The 20,468-nt window shown below is 62.8% G+C and overlaps 1 protein-coding gene across 3 annotated transcripts; it reads right to left on the bottom strand.

The window, feature by feature from the left end:
* Positions 1–491: 491 nt before the first annotated feature.
* ATG2A (autophagy related 2A) lies at positions 492–20,371 on the bottom strand. 3 transcript variants are annotated; one of them, XM_025878327.2, is made up of 41 exons: positions 20,102–20,371; positions 17,813–17,975; positions 17,544–17,696; positions 17,284–17,386; positions 16,731–16,866; positions 16,496–16,594; positions 16,090–16,186; positions 15,838–16,002; positions 15,591–15,731; positions 14,804–15,041; positions 14,576–14,720; positions 14,387–14,479; positions 13,809–13,967; positions 13,452–13,695; positions 13,140–13,236; positions 12,859–13,018; positions 12,029–12,171; positions 11,805–11,944; positions 11,539–11,699; positions 10,699–10,849; positions 10,406–10,605; positions 10,212–10,292; positions 9,881–9,987; positions 9,692–9,784; positions 8,597–8,667; positions 8,290–8,366; positions 7,560–7,730; positions 7,295–7,421; positions 6,977–7,188; positions 6,200–6,351; positions 5,794–5,929; positions 4,345–4,551; positions 4,038–4,139; positions 3,872–3,956; positions 3,635–3,767; positions 3,474–3,546; positions 3,209–3,291; positions 2,828–2,949; positions 2,524–2,678; positions 1,284–1,436; positions 492–1,188 (listed from the first exon to the last, which is right to left on the bottom strand). In XM_025878327.2, the coding sequence occupies exons 1-41, from the start codon at positions 20,270–20,272 to the stop codon at positions 952–954; spliced, it is 5,736 nt and encodes a 1,911-aa protein (XP_025734112.1). In that variant the 5' UTR covers positions 20,273–20,371; the 3' UTR covers positions 492–951. The 3 variants fall into 3 exon arrangements, with proteins under 3 accessions (XP_025734112.1, XP_025734110.1, XP_025734111.1); XM_025878325.2 differs by having other exon boundaries at positions 6,200–6,408; positions 20,102–20,370; XM_025878326.2 differs by having other exon boundaries at positions 6,200–6,408; positions 7,566–7,730; positions 20,102–20,370.
* Positions 20,372–20,468: the final 97 nt, after the last annotated feature.

Raw genomic sequence — 20,468 nt, 5'->3', positions numbered from 1 at the left:
CCTCCAGGAGTGGTGCCCGGGTAGGGATCACCAGGAGGGGCCCGAAGCTCAGAGACCCCGGGTGTAGCCTCAGACCACATGGTCAGGGTCTGAACCTTCTTGGGGCACCCCACAGCCTGACCCTGTGCTCCGGCTCAGTGTCCTCCTAGCTGTCCCCTCACCCCTGGCCCTAGGTAAGGCTGGATCCTGGGCTCTTGCAGGGCTAGAGCCAAGAAACATTGTCTGGGTGAGGTAGGCTCCAGGCCCCCTGGGCCTCTTCGCTCAGCCCCTGCCGCACAGAAGTGGGGCCGGCAGCGGCGAGGGGCAGAGTGCGGACCGCAGGCCAGTCAGGGGTTCTGCAGGGCCGGACAGCTAGCTGGGGGCCAGTTTTAACCTGCTGGGCAGGTGTGGTGACCCCTGGTAGGAACATGGGGGGATCCTGGGTACAGAGATGGGGATCTGGGTGAGAGCCAAGGTCAAGGCTGAGGCCGGGGCAGCGCAGGTACACAGGATGAGGGGGCCGGCGGCGGGCACAGTTTATTGCACTTCATGCAGATACTGACCCACACGCTCCAAGGAGCTTAAAAATACATTGACCCCCAACAGTGTGTGTCCCCCACCTCCCCCTAGACGCAGAGAGACACTTGGCTGAGTGGGGTTGGGTCTGAGGGTCCAAGAGCCTCCGTCCTGGGACAAGGCGGCAGTGTGGGCCCAGGTGGTGGTGGAGGCGGTGTCCTTTCTCCCCAGAGGAAAAGTGCAGAGACAGGGCTGAGGCCCCAGGCAGGGAGGCCTCGTTCTCACAGCGACTGGCGGGGCGGGGCGGGGGGGGGGCAGGCAGGGTCCTTCCAGGTCCTTCCCGAGGGCCCGCCCGGCTGTGGGCCGAAAGCTCTGGGCAGGCGCAGGAGCCAAGATGCCACCAGGGCTGGCCGGGCGAGGTGGGGAGCAGCGCCCTTGGGTCCTGGCGCCCGGTGCTCAGTCCTGGCCTTCGTCCGAACGCCACTTGAGAGCGTGGTCCTTGTGTGCGTCGGGGAGGATCTGGTTTCGCATCCCCCCGAGCAGACTGGACGTGGCCTCGGTGGCTAGAATGAGGGGCTTCACCACGGTTGGGGGCAGCTGGCGGATCACGCCGCCCACGGCGCCCGTCAGCCCCTTCTGCTCGTGGCCCCGAGATGCCACATCACAGATGGTCTGAGCCGTGTCCAGGATGCCCTGTGGAAGTCGGAGGTCAGGGCGGGGGTTTGGGGGCGGCGGCGGGGGCAGGGGGAGGTGGGTGTGGGACTGGGAAGCAGGCAGGGTCTCATCACCTCTCGAACTGTGTCATAGGCCTTCGCCACACCCTCCCGGAGGTCAGCAGGCTGGTGGCCCTTTCGGAGCCTTCGCACCGAGCGCTTGTCCTGCAGGGAGCGGGCGATGGGCGCTGCCGGGGACAGGATGTCGTACACGGTCTCAGCTGTGGCCTGAGGGGACACGGAGGGCACCAGATGAGGAGAGCCAGCCCGGGCACACACACGAGGCCCCTAGGACCCCAAGCCAGCCCCAGAGGACCGTGCTGGAAGCCCCGGGCAGCCCGGGGTGGGGGGGGGGGCATCACGCTTCCGCCTCCCCCACGGCCGTGCTTTGCGGTACGGCTCCTGCATCCTGCCGATGCTTCCAGCACCCAGGTCGGGGGGCTGCGGGTGGACGGCATCCTTCCGAGGGCATTCTCCTCATGTTCTCTGGACCCCAAACCCTCCTCAGGTGGACCACCACATCTGGGCCCTTGCCCCATTTGTGAGCTGCCGCCCGTGTAGCTTTCTCGAGACCGAGTGCACCGTCCCCCCTACCCTGCCCCTTGTCTGGCCCTGCCAGCTCTCGGGGAAGCCCGGGCGGAGTGCTGGGGTCCCTTAGCTCACCCCCACCGACTCTGATCTACCTTCTTACGCTGGCTGCTCTGTTCCTTTTGCCCCTCACTTCTCACCGTGCCTCCTCAACCTAGCTGTGCCTTTGGGGGGCTCTCTGGGGCCTTATCCTTCCAGCCTCCTCGCTAGAGATCTCGCCCCCGGCCTGCAAGGGGCTGGGCGTGCAGACCCCAGAGAGCCGTGAGCCCCCCCTTGCATCTGCACGCTCACCGCCCCACAGAGGCCTGCCCATCCTCGCCCTTCCACTAGCGTTCACGGCACTGAACTAGAGCTGCTCGCAGGACAGCTCCCGGGCCTCCCTGGGGATCTGTCTGGGCCTAGCCAAGTGCGGGGCCTGAATGAGTGAGGGCCAGTCTGCGCCGCGGTTGTCCTGTCTGTCAACAGAGCCACACCCCCTTCCCTCCTCTTCAAGAGCTGGCCAGGAGCAGACACCCGGTGGGCTAAAAGCATGCAGGGCACCCACCCCCCGAGGAGTTGCTGTGGGCCCCAGGCCAGTCACTGGGCCTCTCCTGTCCATGACCGTTGTCTCATAAAATGGGACCGCACACCCAGACTGTCCATCCTTAGTAGCGCTTTGGGGACAGAGCAGGCACCGTGGAGCAGACTCTCCCTGCCCTACCTGGCCTGGAAGCAGGTGCCCACTCACCTGGATAGCCTGCACCAGCCGGTTGCTGAGTTCCAGGGCGGCCGAGGCCGTGGACGAGCCAAAGGAGGCAGCCCCCCGCTGCAGCCCCCGCATGAGGCGCCCGTCCCTCCTGTACTGCTCGATGGGCAGCCAAAGCAGGTCCCGGAACCCTTGAACTGCAGGGACCGGGCTGTCAGAGATGCCCGAGGCTGTGCCGCCCGTACCGACCCTGACTTAGGACCTCCTCCCCCTACTCCTGGGGGCAGCTTCTAGGCTGCCCAAGAGTCAGAGCCGTTTCCAGAGCCCCCCACAGCCAGCCACTCACAGAGCTGGACAACTGAGTGCATGGGGCCTACACCCCCCAGCAGGCCGGGCAGCTGGTTCTTGCGGATATCCTGCAGCCACTCATTGAGAGCGTAGCCCAGCACCTTGTCCACACCCAGGAGTCTGGGAAGGGGAGAGGAGAGGAGGGTACAGGGGCAGAGCCACACACTGAGGGGTCCGGGGGCCAGGACCCGAGTGAGGTACCCCAATGCTCTCCATAGCAGGCCCCCCAGCCCAGTGCAAAGGATGACCGTGCCCACTTTACAGAGTGGAAACTGAGGCACCAGAGGAGTGAGGACTTGGCCAAAGCCACACAACCAGTCAGGATGTAGCCAAGGGAAGACAGGAGACTGGGGGTGCTGGAGGGGATGGCGGGGCTCACCCATGTCGGCAACAAAGCCGCTTCAGCTTCAGCTCGGAGCAGTTGAGCTGGGCCAGGCCGATGAGGAGGCCAGCGAAAGTGCCCTGCGGAAGGAGGGATTTGGGTTCACACAATTCAGCTCCTCGGAGCCCCTGGAGGCCGGCTCAGCAGCCACTACTGCCTGGATCAAGCCGCGGCCCCCAGAAGACGAAGCCACACCTGGGCAGAATGGGGACCCCCGAGAGGGATGGCCCAGGCAGCCACTCCGCGGGACAGCCCTACTCACCACCTGGTCCATGGTGACGTGCTTGCCGTGGTAATCCAACCAGATAGGCACCTCGGACGTGAAGCGGAACTCCCTGGACGGGGAATAGGGAGAGGGGGCCTTCGGTGCCTGCCCCTGCCCCCCTGCAGCCTGGGCGAGGACCCCCCAGCCGTCAGCCCTACCTGAAGTAGATAGGCTGCTGCTCAGCAGAGGAGCTGGGTCCACCGCCCACGGCCTCCTGGGAGCCAGTCATCTCTGCGTCCTCAGGCCGGCCCTCCTGGAGGCTGCCGGGCTGGACTCGGGTCTCAGGGCGAGCTAGGGTGGGGGACACCGATGGGGGATGGGCCCAGGGATGGCTGGGAGGCGGGAGGCGGGAGGCCCGGGCCCTCCCCTCCCAGCTCAGCCTCTCAGCCTCTCACCCTCAGCGGACGTCTCTGCAGAGACCATGGGATTGATGCTAGCCACCAAGCTGGTGAAGAAGTCCTTGAGGAAGAGCAGGGCGTCCTGCCGGGGAAGGGGCAGGTCAGAGGGGCCCAGAGGCAGTGGGGCTCACCGCGCGCTCTGCCCCCCGTCTGGCCTACTCACCTGGTCCACGTTGAGCCGCAGGGGCATCAGCGAGACCCGGAGACAGCACTCAGGCCCCCCCAGGTTGGTTGTGGGGGCCACGTGCAGTGCTTTGATGGTGAGCTGGGGGCAGAGGGCAAGCTCTGGGAACCTGCCGGGCCTCGGGCCCCTGCCCCCACCCTGTACCCCCACCCCCGGTGCTGCATCTGCACACGCTGGTCCCTCAGCTGGGTCTGCCTGAGCCCCAGCATTCTCCCAGGCTCCCAAACCCCCTGCTGTGTGGGCACACACGGCCCTGCCCGCGGCGGCAAGCGGGGGCGGCCGGTACCATGTTGGAGTGGGCGCGACGTGGCATCCGCTCACTCGTGTGCAGGTACAGGAACTTGTTGATCTGGGAGGAGGCCAGCCGGTCCCGGACCTCCAGCTCCTGCACAATGAACACCTGGCGGGACAGGGGCCGCTCCTCGAGCTCCTGGCTGGGGGCCGCAGGGCCTGTGGCTGGCTCCACCGGGTACACCTCGTGCTGGAAGCTTACCTGCGGGGCGGACGGACGCCTGAGCCGGGGAGGCAGGGCCCCGCCTCTCCCAGCCCCCACTCAGCCGCCCACCAGACTGCCTCCCCAGGAGTCCCATAGTCAGTTCCAACTCCGCTTGGCATGCTGAACTCTTGACCTGAATGTCTCCCCTGAATCTCCTTGCTCCATTCCCTTCCTGTCACCTTAGAGGCCCCTGTGTGCCTGTCACCAAGCGCCAGCACCGCCCTTCTCCACACACCCAGAGGGATTTTCACACAGCACACGCCCCCTCGGGGCCTGGAGGGGCCCGGCCTCTCCCTCCACCTTGCTCCTGACACGCCAGCCCTACTGGCCTCTCTCTTGCCCCTCAAAGAGCTCAAGGCCCTTCTCGGCTTTGGAACTTGGCCCTGGACTTCCCTCTCCCCGACCCAGTGCTGGCTCCCCAGCCCCACTGGCTGCAGAGAGCCCCCGAGTTTGCTCGGCACGACAGCCCCGTGTGCTGGGGGAGAGGGCCCGCATGGCCTTGCCCTCAGGAAGCAGCACCTCTGCCCGCACCGCCTTGTGTCGCCCGGCCTCCCAACCTGGGGTTCCTCCCCATCCACACTTCCCCAGGATCGGACCGCTGTCACCGGCTCCGCGGCTGCCACCATCCTGTGCGGCCACCGTCTCCTGTTGACTGCATCTCACTCTAGTATAAAAGCCAGAACCGTCCTGTGGTCTGCGGGGCGGTCGGCAGAGCGGTCGGCAGCCTGGCTCCCAGTCAGACCCACGGCGCCCCCACGGCCCGGCTGCAGTCCTGCTGGCCACGTGGCTCCAACACGGCAGGGAGGCTCCTGGCCCCGGCCTTCGTGCTGCGCCCTCTGCCCGAAACCCTGTTCCTGCCCCCTTCCACGGGTCTCTGCCAACGGCACGGTCTCAAGAAGACTGTGCTGATCCTCCCCGGCGCTCCCTGTGCCCCCTCCCTGGCTCACCTTCCCCAAACACCGATCCCAGTCCACACCATACAGATCTGTGGCTCCCTCCACTACCACACACGTGATGGGCAAGCAGGGCTCTGTCTGCTGTGCTCGCTGCTCCCTCCATCGTCTAGAACAGCACCTGGGGTGCCGTGTGGTCGCTGCTCTGCAAGCGCTCGGGGACTTGGTGCCTGACCAGGGACCTGGAGCCAAGTGGCCGTGGTGGCATGCTGGCTGGGCCAGCGATGGGAGGGCCTGCCCTGTCCCCCTCCCAGGTGGCTTTCTGGACTCCGAGCCCCCAGCTCACCTTGCTGAGCTGGATCTCCATGAGGACGTGGTGCTGCCTCCCAGTGCCCCCCTGTGTACGCCAAGAGTTCTGGGGCCGGTTGGGGCCGGAGCAGCGGGAAGGAGAGCCCCTGGGGCCCATGAAGCTGCCTCTTGCCCTGGAAAGAGAGACAGAGGACAAGCTGACTCGGGGGAACCCCCTTCCCGCCAGAGCGGGCCCTTCAGCCTGGGGCAGGAAACCCTCTCCAGCCTCAGCCCTGGGCGGGGTCGGGGGGGGCGGTAAGGAAGGAGGAAGAACGGGGGCCACTGAGGCAAGGACACTGCTCAAGGTTATCAGCGGCTGAAGGTCAGAGCCGGCCCCCAGCCCGGGCCCCATCTCCCAGCTGGGTGGGCCCCACGCCATTGCTGCCACCTGCACCCGTCCCTACCTGGGGCCAGGGTGGGGGCCGAAGTCCCGGCCCCCATAGAGGTGCCAGACGAGCGAGACCTCACGGAGCACCACACGGCTGCTAGGCACGGGGAAGTGGGCAGGCGCCCGTAGCAGATCCGTGCTGCCCAGGGGCCGTGAGAAGTACCCGTCCTGCACGACAATGGGGCCTGGATGCAGCTGTGTCACCACGGGCTCCCCATCTCGGGGCTGCAAGGAGGGGGCCGAGTGAACATAGGTGCGGACACCTTCCCCAGTCCAGGCCACCCTCTCCCAACTTCCTCCCCATCCTCGTACGCCCCCCCTCCCCCACTGTGGACAAAGGATGACTGTCCCGGGCCACCGTCCCCAGAAGCTGTGTCGGAGTGCTCTGTCCAGGGGGGACCTAAGTGCCCCATGTTCTTGCCAGTCCTGTCTCCCCGGGCCTGGGTCTCACTTGCATGTGACATTCCCATGGGCTCCTGGGGGCCAGCCGGTCAGCACCCCGGCAATCAAATGGTTCTCCTCCCCTCCTGCCAGCCACCCTGCCCCTCTCTTTCCCTCCCCTTGAGGTCCTGCCCCCCTCTGTCCTGGATGCCATTCCTTCTTCCTCTGGAAAGCCACTTGCTCCTTCAAGGCCCAGAGTCAGAGAGACTGCCATGGACCCAGACCCACCTCCTCAGGGACAGAGACCACCTCCTAGCCCTCTCCCAGCAGGAGCTCTAGAAAGGTGCAGCAGGGAGCCACCCTCTCCTTCCACCCCCCCCCCCCCCCCCCCCCCCCCCCCCCCCCCACACACCGGGATGCCCAAGCCAGGAGCATCAAGGATGCAGAACTCGTCACTGTCCAGAGTGTCTCCATCTCCCTCTTCCTTTTCATCTTCCTTGGCCTCCGAGCAGGACCCCAAGCTGCCAGCGGGGGGCACAACAGGGGGCGAGTGGGGCTGGGCCCCACTCCGTTCACCTGGGAATAGGTAGACTGACACAGGCGAGGCCTGAGCGGGGGGGCCACCTGTGGAGACAGACACCAGCTTTGGGGGCGATGCCTGATTTGGGTGCCTGATTGTGTCCCCCGGCCCCAAAGCCCCCCCGCGCCCCCCCCCCCCACCACCCCGCACCTGAAGGCTGGGTCAGCTCCCGCAAGCTGCGCTCAGTGTCCAAGAGGGCGTCGGCCAGGTCCCGCTGGTTGATGAGGGCCGTCTCCACTGGAGGGCACGAGGGCAGGGAGGCAGGGCTCTCGGAGAGCTGGGCCGGGCAGGGGAGGAGTCACAAATGAGGGACACGGGAAGGAGGGGCGCCCCTCCTCCGAAGCCAGGCCCCTGGGGGCTGCGGCAGGAGAGTGGGCCCGGCAGAGTTCCAGTCGCCTGTAGGGCCAGGCCTCACCTGTACCTTCTGGCCGGCGATCTCCGTGGGGCTGGGGGCCCGGGGAGGGGGGTGTAGGTCGCCCTCACTCGTTACGTACTGGAGCAGGTTGACCAGCAGGGCACAGGAATCTGCGCAGCTGTGCACGTGCACCACGTTGTTGGAGCAACGCAGTTCGAACAGCGGCTGGCTCTGGGGGGCGCGAGGGAGGGGGAATGGGGCACCATCAGCCCAGGCTTCATCCCCGCCACACACAGATAGGACCCGGCCAGGTCTTCCCGGGGCTGGTCAGTCTGCTGCCCAACAGCTCCACTGAATGAAGGAGCAAAAGGAGCCCAGGGAGTGAAACCACCCAAGGAAGCAAGAGTGCACTCCCCGCGTGAAAGTGTTCCAGTGCCCAGGCCTTTATCGCTCACCTCAGCCTGGCCACGTGGGGCCCGTTACCTCCATTTTACAGAGGAGGAAGCAGGCCCCACAAAGGCCCTCTGACTCCCGAGGCCCTGCTTCTGCCCTGGCTGCAGCTGCCCCCTGGTGGTGGGGTTCATATTACGGCACACCCAGGCTAGGCCTGGCCCTTCCCAGGGGGGCCACGAACCAGAGCCCAGCATGGAAGGGCAGGCAGTGATCGGAACCTGAGCCCAGACCCAGGGAGCAGAGGGAGGAGAGAGTGCAGTGGCAAAGGGTGATCCCCTGAAGGCTCCCTCGGCCCTTGCACCTGCTCTGGCTCCGGAGGACTCTGGACAACACTCACCAGTTTGCCCTCGGTGCTCCCCTTCCAGGTTTTAATCACAAGCTCCAGAAGGTCAACATCCAAGACACAGACATAATCTGAAGCAGAAAGCAAGAGAAGCTCCAGTTGCTTCTTCACGCCCAGCCCCTGGCCCACCACCAGAGCAGAGAATCTGGCGTTTCTCTAAGTGCAGCCCTTGTGTGCGTGCATGCGTGTGTGGGTGCTAAGAACCCAGCCAGCAGCTGGGTGAGGACTTCTGGCTGCTCTGGGTGTGGCCGGGGGCTGTGGGCCCTCAGAGGGGAGGGAGCCCAGTCCAGGCCCTGCCCACCTCGCTGCAGATCCGGCGTCTCCACCTCACACTTGTCGGACAGGTATAAGGCTGAGTCGTCCAGGATGAACCTGGTGGGGAACAGGGCTGAGAAGGGCCCAGGAGCCGCTGCAGGCTGCAGCTCCATGGGAGCCACGGGGTGGGGCCCCTAGAGACAGGCCGAGGGGAGCCACAGGGGGTCCCAAACCCACAAGAAACTAGTGCTGGGTCCTCTCTGGCCTCGGTGTTCTTGTCTGTACACTGGGGAGACTGGGCCTGTCCCCTGCGCCGCAGGCCCCAAATAGCGCATGCTTGCTTAGGTCAGAGGGCAGGTAGCTCTCTCCAAGTATTTTCTGCTCCTCCTCATCTAGGCCTCGCAGCGGCCACAGGAGGGAAGTGTCCTGCTCCACCCCCCCCACCCCCACAGCATTCATTGTTCTTTCAAAGTCAGTCCTTATTTTAATGGCAACACAACACAAGCTCTTTTAAGATATTTTAAAACACAGGAATAAAAAATAATCTCTAACCATATTCCCTTAATCCCAAATTCTGAGAAAAGCGCCCTCTGCATTCTCTTCATCTTTTCTGTGAAGCCACAGACATGTATACAAATAAACCTTTATAGATCTTAAAAAACATCACCACCACGTAGAGCTTTCTATCTCGGGTTTTCAGCACATATTGCATTACGGCATCTCTCGTGTTTTTCAATGTTATTCTTCAACTTGACCTTAATGGTCGGGTCAGCCATGTCTACTGACTCAAGTTGTCATCTGGGGGCATTTAGATTGTTTATAAGTTTTAAATTCTACTACAAAGGCATCGCATTCCACCTCTGTTATCTTTATATCCTTAGAACAAGCACGTCAGTGAGCCGATCAGGTTAGAGAGCACAGATGTTTTTAAGGCTCTGCTGAGGAGGTGCCAACTGTTGTCCGGGAAGGTGGAATCAATTCTCATTCCTGAGGGAGGGATCATCACCCAAATGTACAGAAAGGCTCAGAGACTGAGGACACAAATCAGGTAGGCAGGACCCTGGGAAGTAGCAGTTGCAGCCTGGTTTGTGTGTGTGTGTGGGGGGAGGTGGAAAGTGAGCTGGGTGGGGGTGGTGCATACCTGAGCAGGAAAGTGGAGGTGTCCATGATGATGTTGCTGGAGAGGGTGAAGGTCTCAGCGGTGACAAGGACACGCACAGGGAGGTAGAGGGGCCTGGTGGGGGGTGTCACACATGCACTAGGGCGGGCTCCTCACACACAGAGAGCCTGCCCCCCGGCCCCTGGCTCTTGGCCCACCCAGCCTGGGTACCTGTAGTCCACGGCGCAGGAGAACAGGTGAGTGTGTAGGACAGTAATGACGGTAGGGGGCAGGTAGCCCAGCACTGGGTCATCAAGCACATCTAAGAACTCCAACAGCTTTGGGGGCCAGGACAGGAGGGGTACCGAGGATCAGGGGCCTCTTCCTTCCTCTAACCCCCTCCCCGCGCCCCAGCATGGCTCCCCACTTGCTGCCCATCAGCTGCTACCATATCCCTTGCCCAGGGGCTTTGCTTGGAAGTCAGCTCTGGCCCAGCCCAGGCCCCTCACACTGGCCTCCCCCCAACTGTAGAGACCTGCCTGCCCACACCACTTTCGCTCACCTGGGAGTGCCAACTCTGTTCTGGTAAAGCCATGAAGTGGCGCAGGGTGGCCCTGTGGAGCCTCAGTGTCACCAGGAACTCCTGGAGGTGGGGCACAGTCAGCACGGGGTGGGGGGTGGGGGGCTAGCCCACCAGGCACCAGGGAGGCAGTTGCCCTAGCCAAGTGGGTAGACCAGAAGCAGGCACTGTTGTACCTTGACATTCTTGTGGGGGTCCAGATGGATGCGCACAGCCGTGGACAGCATGTGGGGACCGCGGCCCTGGCCCTTGGGGCCCGAGGCTCCCCGTTCGGTCACCCCTTCCTCTGATGGGTAGATGGTTGGGGCCAGCTGGGCCGGAGGAGCAAAGTTGGGCAGCTCCAGGCGACTGGGCAGCAGGTGGTCATCCACAACCGCTGGGGAGGCAGCTGGTGAGCCCCCTGCCAAGCTGGCTGACCGTCCCCTCCACCCAGGGCCACGTCCCTCTGGCAAGTCCCCTCCTTTCACACCTCGGTGGTAGAGCTTGGCCTTCTCAGCTTCTAGGCAGAAGTAGCCGAGTCCCGGCTGGCCTCGGTACTGGGAGACGCTGAAGATGGTGCCTTGCTCCACATCCAACACCAGTTCCCCGTGTGAGGTCTCTAGCCGCCTCCCAACCTCGTCCTGCAAGCAGAGCACGTGGCGTGGCCTCACCAGGGCCCTCGGTAGCCCCCGCGCCCTCAGGGGGGGTTGGCCTCTCGGAGCCCTGGCCTGAGTAGGACCTGCTCTCGCTCTACCCAGACTCTGCTGAAGACCTAGAGCAGCACTTGTCTTTTTTTTTTTTTCTTTTTAGAGAGGGAGTGGGGAAGGGGCGGAGGGAGAGGTAGAGAGAGAAGATCTTTTTTGAGTGGGCAGCGGGGGAGAGAGAATCTTAAGCGGGCTCCATGCCCAGTGTGGAGCCTGATATGGGACTCCATCTCAGGACCCTGAGATGACCTGAGCCGAAATCAAGAGTCAGACCCTTCACAGACTGAGCTGCGCAGGCACTCCATGACTTGTCTCTTTTGCCAGAAGGCGAGTCATCCCTGCCCTATCTGCCATCCAGCATGAGCTAGGGGGCCATGAGGACCCCTAGCCTGGTGCCTTACGTGTAACAGGTGCTAATGGGGTGTGATGGATGGTTGGGGAGGCATGGGTGGGTCAGTGGGTGGTGGGTGCGTGCTGCTGGCCAGACAGACCACTCTCAGCCACACTGGGGTTTCTTTTCCCAGATTCCCAAACTGGAGCTGCTCACACTGGTCCTGCTCTCCTGCCAACGGTGGGTTGGGGGGCGCTGGAGTCAGCGGGGCTCACCTCCCCAGGGCTGCCCTCACCTTAGTCTCACAGAGGGCTGTGATCCGACCCTTCAGCACTGTCACCAGTGTAGAGAAGGTACTCTGGGAGCGAGGACTTGGGGGCTCAGGGGCAGGGGGCTGGGGAGCGCCTGATGCCCCTACTGAGAAGAAGTGGGCATCCTCATCATCCGAGTCTGAGTCTGGGGTGAGATCAAGGAGCCAAGTGGGAAGGAGACCTGGGAGGGCTGCCCCAGCCCTGCCCAGCTCTGGGGGCCTTGGGGCCCCTGCTGGGGCATCCCTCCTACCCAGCTTGAAGGCTGACTTGCACATCTTGAAGTTGTCGTGCCAGAAGCCTGAGGGGCCCGGGAAACCAGCAGGGTGAGCGGCGGGGTCAGGGGTGGGAAGCAGGTCCGCAGGCTCCCACATGAGCAGGTCGTTGTTGATCCTGGGGCAGGTGGATGGAGAGCAGCAGTGAGGGTGGCCCAGCCCAGCCCCTCCCCACGCTCCCCCTACCCACTTGAGTCACCACCTGTTATAGAGGCTCTCGTAGACCTCCTTGCTGGGCAGGAAGATGTGGGCGCTGGGCAGGAGCACTTCCAGGCTGCAGCGCGACAGCGCCAGGGCCCGGCTCTGGAAGGTCCTCATCTCCTCAGGGTCTCCAGGAATCACCATCTAGACAGGCGAGCAGGCAAGGCATCTGAGACATGTCAGGGCCTGCTTCTGGCTCGGCAATCAGACCCTGGTCTGCACGCTGACCTCCTATCATTCATTCATTCTCATTCATTCATAGGAGCCCCTCTCTGCTGCGATGTACGACAGCCAGCTCGTGCGAAGTGCTGACCGTGTGCCAACCCTGTTATGAGGGAGGACCTCACGTGTGGCAACTCCTTTCTCCTCGTGATAAGCCTGTGACACAGGTCATTGTATCCACTTTCAAGATGAGGAAACTCATCTGCGTAGAACTCTGAGATTAGACCAGTTCCAAGAGGATGAAGCCACCGAATGGAAGAGCCTAGATTCAAACCCAGACCTTTTGGCCCAGAGGCCAGGCCCTTAACTGTCTCTCACTCAACTCTCAGCACCTTCAGAGAAGAGGATCCTGAGGTCCCAACACACACTGTCAACATACGGGCTTGTGGTCTTCCCCATCAGGGACCTGTGCCTTGCAGGGCCTGCCCTCACCGGTGTCCTCGTGCCCAGGCCCCATGAGCTGGGGTGCTTTTGACTCCCCACTGGTCTAAGATCATGGAAGAGATGAAACTCTAGCTGGTGCCAGGTCACGCCAACTCGTGCCCCAGGTGGTCCTGTCTTCATATCCCACAGCCACCAAGTGGCTCCCCTGGGTTCCAGGGGCCTCACCTCCTCCGTCTCGTACATGGTCCTCTTAGAGGAGAAGGGCGAGGGCTCAGGCTCCCGCAGCTCACATGGACTCTCAGCTGACAGCTCCAGCAGCTCTCCCTTCTCAGGGGCCACTTCCCACTGTGCGCTGCTGAGCTGGGGCCGCAGAGTCACCACTACCCTGCCAGGGCACAGGCCTGTCACTGGCCTGCAAGGCCCCCCTCAGCCCCGGATCCCACCTCGGGAGCCACCCTCAGCAGCCAAGCAATCTCCTGTCCATCCCTTCCAGAGCCCCCACTTACTGGGGCAGGAAGTATTTGCGCCCAGGGCTCTTGGGATCCAGGGCTTTGGAGACCCGCAGGCAGGGGATGGGTGGCTTCTCTCCATCTTCGTAAGTGCCTGGAAGAGTAAGGAGGAGTTGGGGCTTGTCACGGCTGCCCTTCCCCATTTCTTCCCCAGTGGGGGCGGGGGGTTAGTGGGGGCCTGGAACGTCCATCATGGTGACTGTCCCTTACTGTTTACGGGCCTGCGCTCTCCCTCACACCCACAATCTGCGGCAGGCCAGGGATAAAGGGCCCACTCTGCCCACTCTCAGTCCCCTGGGGGGCTCTCACCATGCAAGTCGGAGCAGGTGAGTTCCAGGCGGGTGGGGCCGGGGGGGCCGGGACCGCTGTTCAACTCTGACCGGAACTGGGGCTCACTCAGCTCCAGCCGCAGCTGCTCGGCCCGCACAGCCCGGCCTGCCCAGGGGTCCCGCTCGGGCCGCAGGTCGGCAATGGGGAAGCGCAGCTGCAGCGTGGCCCGGGGTGCTGAGAGCCGCACCACCGTCTGCTGCTCGGCAGCTGGTGCGGGTTCTGTCTGCAGGAGGATGGTGGGAGGGGCGGGTATCAGAGCTGCTGCCAGGGGACCCGCCACTGAGGCTCTGAGCCAGAGGGTCCGCGCCTGCTCCCTGCCCCAGCTGGGTATCTCACCAGGAGGCCGGCAGGTGGCTCAGGAGGGGGTATGGTAGCCAGGTGCAGCAGAGCAGCAAGCCGGTCCAGGGCCCCCAGCTCCACATCTGCCTGGAAGTCAGCCAGGTCCAGGGCCAGTTCTGAGTGGCAATGGTAGGCAGCGGGGCGCCGGGGTCGGCTCTGAGGGCGAGGGTGTTCAGGTCAGCGAGGGCTGTGGGGTAGGTGAGGGCAGGATGGGAAGGGACCCCCTTGAGCAAAAACAAAACACAGAGCCCTCCTGGGGGGTGGGAAGGAAAGCTTGAGCAGGGGACCTGGAGATCCTCACCACATTGCCTGAGAAAGATGACCATGTTTGTTTAATAAAAGCCACCCGATATCTGGAGACCCGCAGGGGTTTGCCAAGATGAGCCAGGGAAGCGGGAAGAGCCAAGGGGGTGCCTTATGTAGGGCCCAGCTGTCTTCAAGGGCTCCCAGATGGGGAGGTGTGCTCTAGCTGAGCACGGGCAAGGGCGGTGGAGGGTGGGAGCAGGGAAGTAACTGCAGAGGCTGAGAGGCGAGGAACAGCCAAGGGCCCGTAGGCATGGGGTGAGGTGGGTTACCTTGGACATCCGGCGGAGAGTCTGCGTGTGACGCAGGTGGGCACAGGGCCGAGCTGAGGCCTGGGAACTTAGGGTGCTGGGGAAGCTCAGGATCTGGGATGGGACACAGGAGGCAAAAGTCAGGCCGAGCCTCCACCCCCACTGGAAGCTGCAGGCCTTGCCACATACACACTTGCTCTTGGCCCTCACCTCTGTGTACTCGGCCTCTGACGTGTCCCTGGGCCACAGGCACTCCAGCACCTCGAGCTGCCCAAAGTGCACCTGTGTGCTGGTAGTCCTTCGGCCCCTGCCTGTCCGCAGCTCCCAGGACAGCTGCACAGCTGTCCCCGTTAGCCTGCGGGGAAGAAGCTGGGCATCAGAGGTTGGTCTTGTGGGGCGGAGGGGGTCTCTCCTTGGGCCCCTGCCTTGGGCTTGTACCGGACATGGCTACAGGGACAGGCCCTCTGGAAGCGCGGTCGGAGATGGTGGAAGTCACGGGAGCCGAAGGGCGCATCCTTGGTGGCATCAAACTCCGCAAAAAAGTGGGTGGTGAGGTCAGGTGGTCCGGAAGATGGGGCAGACGTCTGCAGCAAGGTCAGGGTCATGCCCCCCAAGGTCATCTTCACCAGCGAGTCAGGGCGCAGGGTGTCCGGGAGGGGCGTGGGGGCCGTCTTGCCTGAGAGGATAGAGGTTTCACCAGGGGCTTCCCAGAGCTCGTGGGTACCCCAGGTAGAGGGATGGTCAGACACTGGGCTGCGGGCTGGGAGAAGCCCTGGCCCAGATGGACTGTGACTCTGGCACGGGGCTTGGCTGGGCAGGGCTAACCCCAGAGCCTCGTTATGCCAGGTACTGAGCCTAGGCTCAATCCAACCCTCTCAAGGAGCTGGAAGAAGTAGAGTGATAAAGCACTCGGGCCAGCACCTGACATATGTGATCTCTCAATAAACATCGACCAAAACATACATAGCCTGCCAAGGTCAGATCTTAGTATGGCCTTCTTACGGAAGGGGAAACTGAGTCTCCAAGAATTTAAGTGCTTGGCCCAAGATCACGGACTTTGAAACCTGGCCTCTATCCATTGTGTTACCAGCCTCCCCTGAGCATCCCCAGGGAACCAAGTAACCCACAGTGGACAGCTAAGCATCGATGGGGGCCTCCTACATGTACATGACATCACATGGGCCCTGAGGCCTTTTCCAGCTCCTCTTGCCCCAGGAGCACTCACCAGCTGGGTGGGCATGGGCAGAGAGCCGGCAGGGGGCCATGTCGCTGTGCACAGAGGGTCCCAGGTCTACATCCGAGAGGGAGAGCTCAGAGAGGGCTGAGGCCACACTGCTCGTGAGGCCCGCCATGGAGAAGAAGAGGTCTGTGGGCCAGGGCAGGGGAGGTCAGGGAAAGCCACACTTGGCGCCCGTGACTCCTACACCCCGGCTAGCTGCCTGGACCACTGCCAGGTCTGGCCCCACACCCACCAGTGTTGTCCAGGTTGACAAGAGGGTTGGTAAGGGGTTCTGGGCTGAGGGGCTCAGCCACAGCCCCTGCCTGAAGCTGCTGGTTCAGGTCCTGCTCAATCAGCCACAGGTCTTCAGCACCGAGCGGGCGGCTCTTGTTCAGCTTGTCAACCAGGTCGTCAGGGTCTATGGAGGAGGACACTTTTTGTGTCAGTCCAGCCTAGCCGGCCCCTCCCCAGCCATCCCATCCCCTGGAGGGCCCAGGGGCCTTACCTGCGAGGCTCATGGCACTGAGCAGTTCTTGAAGCTGCTGGAGCTGCTGAGGCGTCAGGAGCAGGTGCAAGGAGCCCAGCTGTCCAGCCACCTCCAGCTGGGGACAGAAGGGGCCAGAGGGGCCAACCATGGAGCCTACACCTGCCACCTCGGCTCTCTGAGAGCCACCGCCCACCTGCCCTCACCCAAAGGAGGGAGGATGCCAGTTGCCAGGCTAAGCTCCAACACCACCAAGGAGCTGTGTGACGCTGGCCACAACCTGACCACTGAGCCTGCTTCTCTACTGCCCAGAAGACAGTAATTTCTCCCACTCAATGACCCTGCTTTGTATGGGGCAAGATCAGTTCTGCTGAGGAGTATGCTGAAATGGGCCACACTCTCTCCTCCACAGGGGCTGGGGACCCACCTTGGGGCCTGGGAAGGCCTCATTCTGCTTCAATTTCACCGTCAATTCCATATACCCTGAGCAGCTGCCGATCTGCAAGGGGGGTTTCGGGGGATCTTCCTGGAGGCAAAAGGAGACAGGAGGGAAGCGGTCGAGAAGATGAGGTCAGAGATGGTCAGAAGGGATGGGGCGCAGCGGGGCAGGGAGAAGGTGGAGATTAGAAGGAAAGAAACTGTGGGGATCAGAGCCAGCCCACCTGCGGGGGGAGCTCCTCGAAGTGCAGGCGAACTCCTGCCAGCTGCAGCAGCTTGTGCAGAAAGGCAGGAGGCTGGTGCACGTCCACTGGAGGCGCCTGGCTTGGGTCCCGCACTGCCTCATCACAGTACTCCAGTCTGCCGAGTGTAGGATCAGCCCTCGCCCCAGCCACCCCAGGCTGGAGCCCTTCTCCCCACGTGGTACCCTGTTCTAGGGGCCTGGGGACCAGAGAGTCTGGCCAGCAGAGCTGCCCCATCATAGCCAGGCCATCCTGGACCTCCATGGCCAGCCCTTGCCCTTTGGGCCCTCAGTGTGTAACCTGATCCTCGGGGTGTCCCAGCCACCTTGGGCCCGTACCACTTGGCCCCTGGACACCACTCCAGACTCACAATATGGTCTCCCTCCCACCTGAGCCACCACCCAGGCCCACCCAAGATTTGCTCTGCTACTTCCCGGGAGCCCAAGGTGAGGTTAGGGGCAGGGCCAACACCATTCAGCAGCCCCTCACTCCCCCTCATCTTCACCCCAGCCCACCCCGCTAGGCATACCCCTACCTCTGTACATGGACTTCTACTGCCACGCCATGCTCCCCATCACCCGGCGAGTGCTCCACCCTCACGACAGTGTCCAGGAAGGTCACCTTGATCCTTCGCAGCACTGAGGGGTGGAAAGGGGTCTCAGGCCAGGCGGAACAGCAAGGGGCAGGCAGAGTTTCCCCGCTGGGGCAGCAGTGTGGCCATCCTGCTGTCTGGGGCCCCTGTCTTGTGGGCTATGGAGGCACAGGCAGCAGGGCAGCAATGAGAGGCCTACTTACCAGTCTCAATGGTCTGGGCAAACATTTCCAGTCCCTCCAGGGGCTGTGGGGGCTCCGAGGGCTCGGGCAGCCCGTCCCGAAGGCACTCCTGAGCCAGCTGCAAGCTCGTGGTCATGCATGAGGCCCAGCTCTGAGAGTCAGCAGCCCCTGGCCCTGTGAGTAGGAAGAGGGTCTCAGGAGAGGCAGGCCTACTCAGCTCCTGGGTGCCCAGGCCTACTCCTACCACTTGCTCCCCACCGCCCCCAACCCCAGCCTTGCCCTGCCCTCACCTGGGCCCCGACGAGGCTGCAGGGTGAGCTGGAGGCCTGACACGTGCACGGTGCAGTGGTCAGTGAGCAGCGCAGCCCAGGGCACGGCCACCTCGATAGAGCCCACGAAGCCTTCCACCAGCTCTAAGGGTGATTCTATGGACTCCAGCACTTCGTTCACAGACTAGGAGCAGGGAAGGGACAAAGCCGGCTCAAGGAAACCCCAAATGCGGCTGTCTCCTTGGCTGCCACACTCCTTGTTAGTCAGCTCTGACCTTGGAGAGCTCCCTTGTTCTCCCCGTCCCCACCATGTGCTACTCCAGAGTTCTACCCTCGCTTTAGCTGATTCCTACTCTTGGCCCATCCAAACATCTTTCATCCTTTAAGCCAGAGGAGGGGGTGCTTGAAGCATGAAGAGGAAGCCAGGCAGAGAGGACGGAAGGTGGCATGATCGAGGCACGGGAACAGCATGTGGAAAGGCCCAGCAGAGTGCACCCACGTTCTCTCTGGGCAAGTATGGAGTTCAAGCGGAGTATGCTGGAGAGGCTATCAGAGGACTGAACTGAGGCAGAGGGGGACCCCCCCCCAACTCCAAACATTTGGTGTAGCTGTACCTCTTTGAGGTACAAGGCTGAGAGCCCCTGGTTACCAAGGGGGAGAGAGCACCATCGCCATCTGGGAGCTAGGCAGCAACCCACCTGCCTGGTCCGTGTGATCTCAGGTGCTGTGTGGTACCACCCAGAGAAGTTCCCAGTAAACACTTGTTGGATCCAAGAATAAACAAACACATGGCAGAACTAGAAGGCTTATAGAGGTCAAGTTGAAACTCCTTACCCAGACATCCACAGATGGGAAACTGAGGCCTAGAGAGAAGGAACTAGTTTAATCACTCAGTGTAGTGTGAGGACTGCAACTGGGAGACAGGCCTCCTCTCCTCACCCCATCCCAGGACCCCCAGGCACTCAGCTTCTTCTGGGGTCTTCAAGGCAGGGGCTGCAGGCTGAGTGGGGGGGGAGGAGGGGCTGGCTATGAAAGCACCTGCTTTTCACCAGGGGATAACTTCTCCCTGGAGGCCAGCCCAGAAAGCAGCCTAGCTCGGAGCCATTTCAATCCCCACCAAGAGGGCAGGGCAGAGCAAGGCAGGATGGGAGTGTTTTCTGGGACTGGAAATAGAAAGCAGCAGCCTAGAGGTCTTGGCCATTTCTTTCAGGCCAGTCTAAAAGTCAGCGGTCACAAAAGGCCTCCACTAGGACAAGAGGATACGGGAGGTGTCCCCAACTCTGGGCTTGGATGTCTCCCTCTGCCTCTACATTTGCTCAGGAAGTCCTGGCCTACCCCTAAAGCTCAGCTTTTCCTGCCCCAGACTGTGTTTAGGCCAAGCACCCTGTCTGCTCAGCCAGAAAATTGAGAAGCCCCTGACCCCACGCCCACCCCTGCTGCTCTGGAGTGGGGGGTTGACCCCCTGCCAGCCCCGGCCTGATGCCTCTAATTGGTGGCTCCTTTGCAACTTCCCAGTTCAGATGAGTTGAGTCACTGCCCCTCACCGCTCCCAGCCTCGGGCTTCTGACCCAGACCTATTCCTCCCTGCCTCCCCAGCATCTCCCCTGGCCTCCTCCCTGCCTGAAGCCAAACCTCTCCACCTGTCCTCAGGGGCTTCGCCGCAGGTAGGGCGGCCGATTCCCAAGCCCCTCCCCAAACACCACTGGGTCCATCCCACTCTCCCCAAAGCAGGAAGTAGGCAGCGGAGGCAGTCACACGAGGTGTTGATCAAGACGGGTGCTGACGCGGTTGTTGACATCCCGGTCCTGAGGCGAACCCCACCCACTTGGCCCAGGATCCGAGGGTCAGGAGGTCAGAGCACCTTTCCCACGGGTGCTCTCAGCAGGCCTCCAGACCCCTACACCAGCCTTGCCTTACCAGCTAGCTGCAAGGCTCCAACTCTGTCACTGCCCTGGACGGGTTCTGTCGGAGCCCCCTAGTTCCTTCGCTCCCTCTTCACCTTCTCCTTAGCTCCTGAGGACCAAGCTTCTCAACTCGGGCCCCCAACTCGATGTGCTGACTCTGGCATTCTCCAGACAAGTGACATCCCCCTCCTCAGCCTGTTTCTCCTACTGTGAACTGGACGCAGGGACCCCCCCCCCCTTCCCACCCAGCTTCTGGCTCTGAAGCCGATCAGTCGCCTGGAAAGGGCCTGACTCCCACAGCCCCTTCGCGCCCTCTGCCCGGTCCCCCAGCCTGACCCTTTAGCCAGGATCCTCAGGTCTCTGCGCACAGCTCCCCCGCTTCCCGATCTTGGGCCTCGTTCCTCACCCAGATCTCCAGGTGGATATCCCGCAGGGCAACACTGCCCTTGTACAAGTCGAGGCTGAGCTGATCCAGGCTGAGGTGCTCCTGGAAGAAGTGACCCAAGTAGTGGTGCAGCAAGTAGCGGCATACCCGCTCTTTCACACAGTTCGACCATGGCCACAGCCATCGTGACATCTCGGAGACCGCCGGGCCCAGGCCGCCTCCGCTCGCCGACCGCCGGCGATCCCTGTCCGGCTTCGCTGTTCACTAGAGCCCCGGGCTGTCCCCGCCGCTTCTCTCAGCGCCAGGCCGCGCCCCCGGACCCTCAGCCACGCCCCCCACGCTCACTGCCATTCGCCATTGTAAAGGGCGAGGCCTAGTGATTGGCCGC

The sequence above is a fragment of the Callorhinus ursinus genome, unplaced genomic scaffold (genome assembly GCF_003265705.2).
Source record: "Callorhinus ursinus isolate GAN/ISIS: 27379988/994484 unplaced genomic scaffold, GSC_fseal_2.0 scaffold51, whole genome shotgun sequence".
NCBI lineage: Eukaryota > Metazoa > Chordata > Mammalia > Carnivora > Otariidae > Callorhinus > Callorhinus ursinus.
The sequence above is the reverse complement of the archived record's forward strand: the minus strand, read 5'-3'. Positions and strand labels throughout refer to the sequence as shown.

Excerpts from the sequence above, each read along its gene's own strand:
- ATG2A (XM_025878325.2), bottom strand. The coding sequence starts at position 20,272 with ATGTCACGATGGCTGTGGCCATGGTCGAACTGTGTGAAAGAGCGGGTA. Across the intron at positions 17,976-20,101 it reads ATATCCACCTGGAGATCTGG|TCTGTGAACGAAGTGCTGGA; the intron begins GTGAGGAACGAG and ends CCCTGCTCCTAG. Across the intron at positions 15,042-15,590 it reads TGCCCATGCCCACCCAGCTG|GCAAGACGGCCCCCACGCCC; the intron begins GTGAGTGCTCCT and ends CTATCCTCTCAG.